The 2385-nt window shown below is 48.1% G+C and overlaps 1 protein-coding gene across 3 annotated transcripts in view; it reads right to left on the bottom strand.

Moving 5' to 3' along the window:
* Positions 1 to 2328, bottom strand: part of pax9 (paired box 9) — an 11125-nt gene extending 8797 nt beyond the window's left edge. Inside the window, exons 1-2 of one of the 3 annotated variants that reach the window (XM_025062393.1) lie at positions 1953 to 2328; positions 831 to 1445 (exon numbers count right to left, since the gene is read on the bottom strand). In XM_025062393.1, coding sequence (XP_024918161.1) covers positions 831 to 1445; positions 1953 to 1956 — 619 coding nt within the window. In that variant the 5' untranslated portion in view covers positions 1957 to 2328. The other 2 variants (XM_017037508.2, XM_017037552.2) reach the window with 2 other exon arrangements.
* Between the last annotated feature and the right edge of the window lie 57 nt (positions 2329 to 2385).

Raw genomic sequence — 2385 nt, 5'->3', positions numbered from 1 at the left:
ATTGTAAAATCCTGATGCCTTCAGCGAACACAGAACCACAGACATGACAGTCGCTGTAGGCGTTTACAATCAGGTTCCATGATTAATGTCTGTGTTTCTTCACTGTAGCTTTGACTAGTCAGAAAGTTCTGATCTGTTCTTCAAATGTATTTGGTCATTTCCAAAGACTGGGTCAGGACCCATAGACGGGTCACGGCAAATGTTTTCCGGGTTGCTGATATTTTTTTTAAGGCTTTTACAATTTTTTTTTTTAATTAATATTTTGGAATTGACTGGACTGTTGTGTAACAGACGCAGGTCACTGATGAACTGATCTAGGAATTTATTTTCTCCATATTTTTTTGCTATCGATCCGTGGCTACCAACCCAGAAGGTCAGATTATAAACCAGAAGAACGTTTTTATATTTTTTGCTAATTTTAAAGAAGTAAATTTTAGGTTTATCAACTACTTTCTTGGTGAAATGTATTTTATATATGGGGAGTTTTTTTTATAGTAACAATTTGAACCAGTATATATTTTTTAAGTTAAGTTAGAACCACACAGATGACCTTTGACATTTGTCTGTGGCAATAACTCTGTCTGTTGCTGTAATGTATTCTTACTATAACATTTATGTCCTTATTATGTGTATTCATTATAATTATAAATAGAGTTTTTTTTTATGGAGCACCAACATATCTGTGTACTCTGTGTCTCTGACCCGAGGCCTGCGGTACAGCATCAATACTTAAAAACTTTAGTGAGTAAGAACTTAAATAAAAACATAGAATCAGAAGTGATAGAGCAGACAGTGGAGGACGGAGGTCGTCCCTGCTGCAGCCTTCTTACTTTGTTGCTCTGTTATCGACCGTATCCCCAGAATATCTGTCACAGAGTGCGACGAAGGCCATATCCTGTGCATGGCCATGTGTCCGGGTAGAGTGGGCATCCCAGGGGGAGTTGGCACTTTGGAGGTCGGGTACGGATACAAGTGGTTGTAGGATAAGGTGGGCTGAGGCGGAGGGTGAGGCGCCTGCTTCCCGGACTCGTACTGACTCTGCTGGGACAGATTCCCGATCTTGTTGCGCAGGATCCGGCTGATGGAGCTGACGGACGGGAGGTTGAACTTGTCACAAACCCCGTCGGCGAGTAGCCTGTCCCGGATCTCCCAGGCAAAAATCCCCGGGTCTCGCTGCTTGTACGTCCGTATGTGCTTGACCACGGTGGGTGTGGTGACCCGGGGTTTGCTGCCTCCGATGGCTCCCGGCAGGATGGAGCCAGTCTCATTGTAGCGGGCCAGGATCTTACTGACGCAGCCGTGCGAGACGCGCAGCTGTCGGCTAATGTCGCAGGGTCGAATCCCGAGCTGGGCCAGCTCCACGATGCGGAGGCGGATGGCGTTGGGGAGCGGCCTGCCGTTCACGAACACGCCGCCGAGTTGGTTGACTTCACCGAAGGCTGGCTCTGGTGTAGAAATCAAACACACGGAGAGAGAAAGGAGGAGAGTGAGACCAGGGCCTGACAGAGAGACTGACAAGTCTGAGGACATCACCGAGTCAGTCAGCTGTGTCTGCTTCATCCAGTCCAACTGGACTGTTTTATTTTACTAATGATGTAACAACTGTTAGACCAAAACATGAGCCAGCATTTATTAACTTTATAATCGTTATTTCCTTGTAAACTAACCAGAGACTAAAACTAAATAAACAAAAAAAATTATTCTTCACTCTGACTAATTTTCTCAAACACACCACGGCGGTGTTCACGGTCACCTCACAGCTGGAACCATAGTTTGCCATAATAAACAAGCTACAACAGCCGTCATCACCTCACGATCGAAACCCGTCACATGTGGACGAGGTCTCGCTTGTTTTCTCCCCCAACTCCCTGCAGGACAGTGGACATTCGCTGCATCCACCAACGAGGAGACAGAAACGGGGAAGAGGCAACAAAAACAAATTCGAGACTCACCCATACTGTTGAACCCGCAAATGAAGAACACGGTGTCCGCTTCCTGCTGCCTCCTGCGTGGATCCTGCTCCGCGTCCAGCGTGTCCTCGCTGTCCCCGCACCACAGAAGAAAATCCGCCTCCGTGGAAACCTTCTTGTGCGATCAGAGGAACCAGAAGGACAAATTTCTCGCTCTGTTTCCTGACGCTGCTGCAGACTGGCTTTACATTTCAATCTGTTGAAATCAGGAGGCTGGACTTCCACCTCTTCCCCGCAGCTCATTGGTTCATCTCACACTCGGAGCTTCCAGATTGCGCGCAGCCCACGTTCCATTGGTCCAAAAAGTTAGACATGACAAGTCCTCAGAGACACTCCTGGTCCTGGTCCTCCTCCTCCTCACCCCCCCCCCCCCCCCCCCCCCCCCCCCCCCCCCCCCACCCCACACCAAACACCA

Source organism: Cynoglossus semilaevis, chromosome 1, assembly GCF_000523025.1.
Source record: "Cynoglossus semilaevis isolate Cse_v1.0 chromosome 1, Cse_v1.0, whole genome shotgun sequence".
Classification (NCBI taxonomy): domain Eukaryota; kingdom Metazoa; phylum Chordata; class Actinopteri; order Pleuronectiformes; family Cynoglossidae; genus Cynoglossus; species Cynoglossus semilaevis.
The sequence above is the reverse complement of the archived record's forward strand: the minus strand, read 5'-3'. Positions and strand labels throughout refer to the sequence as shown.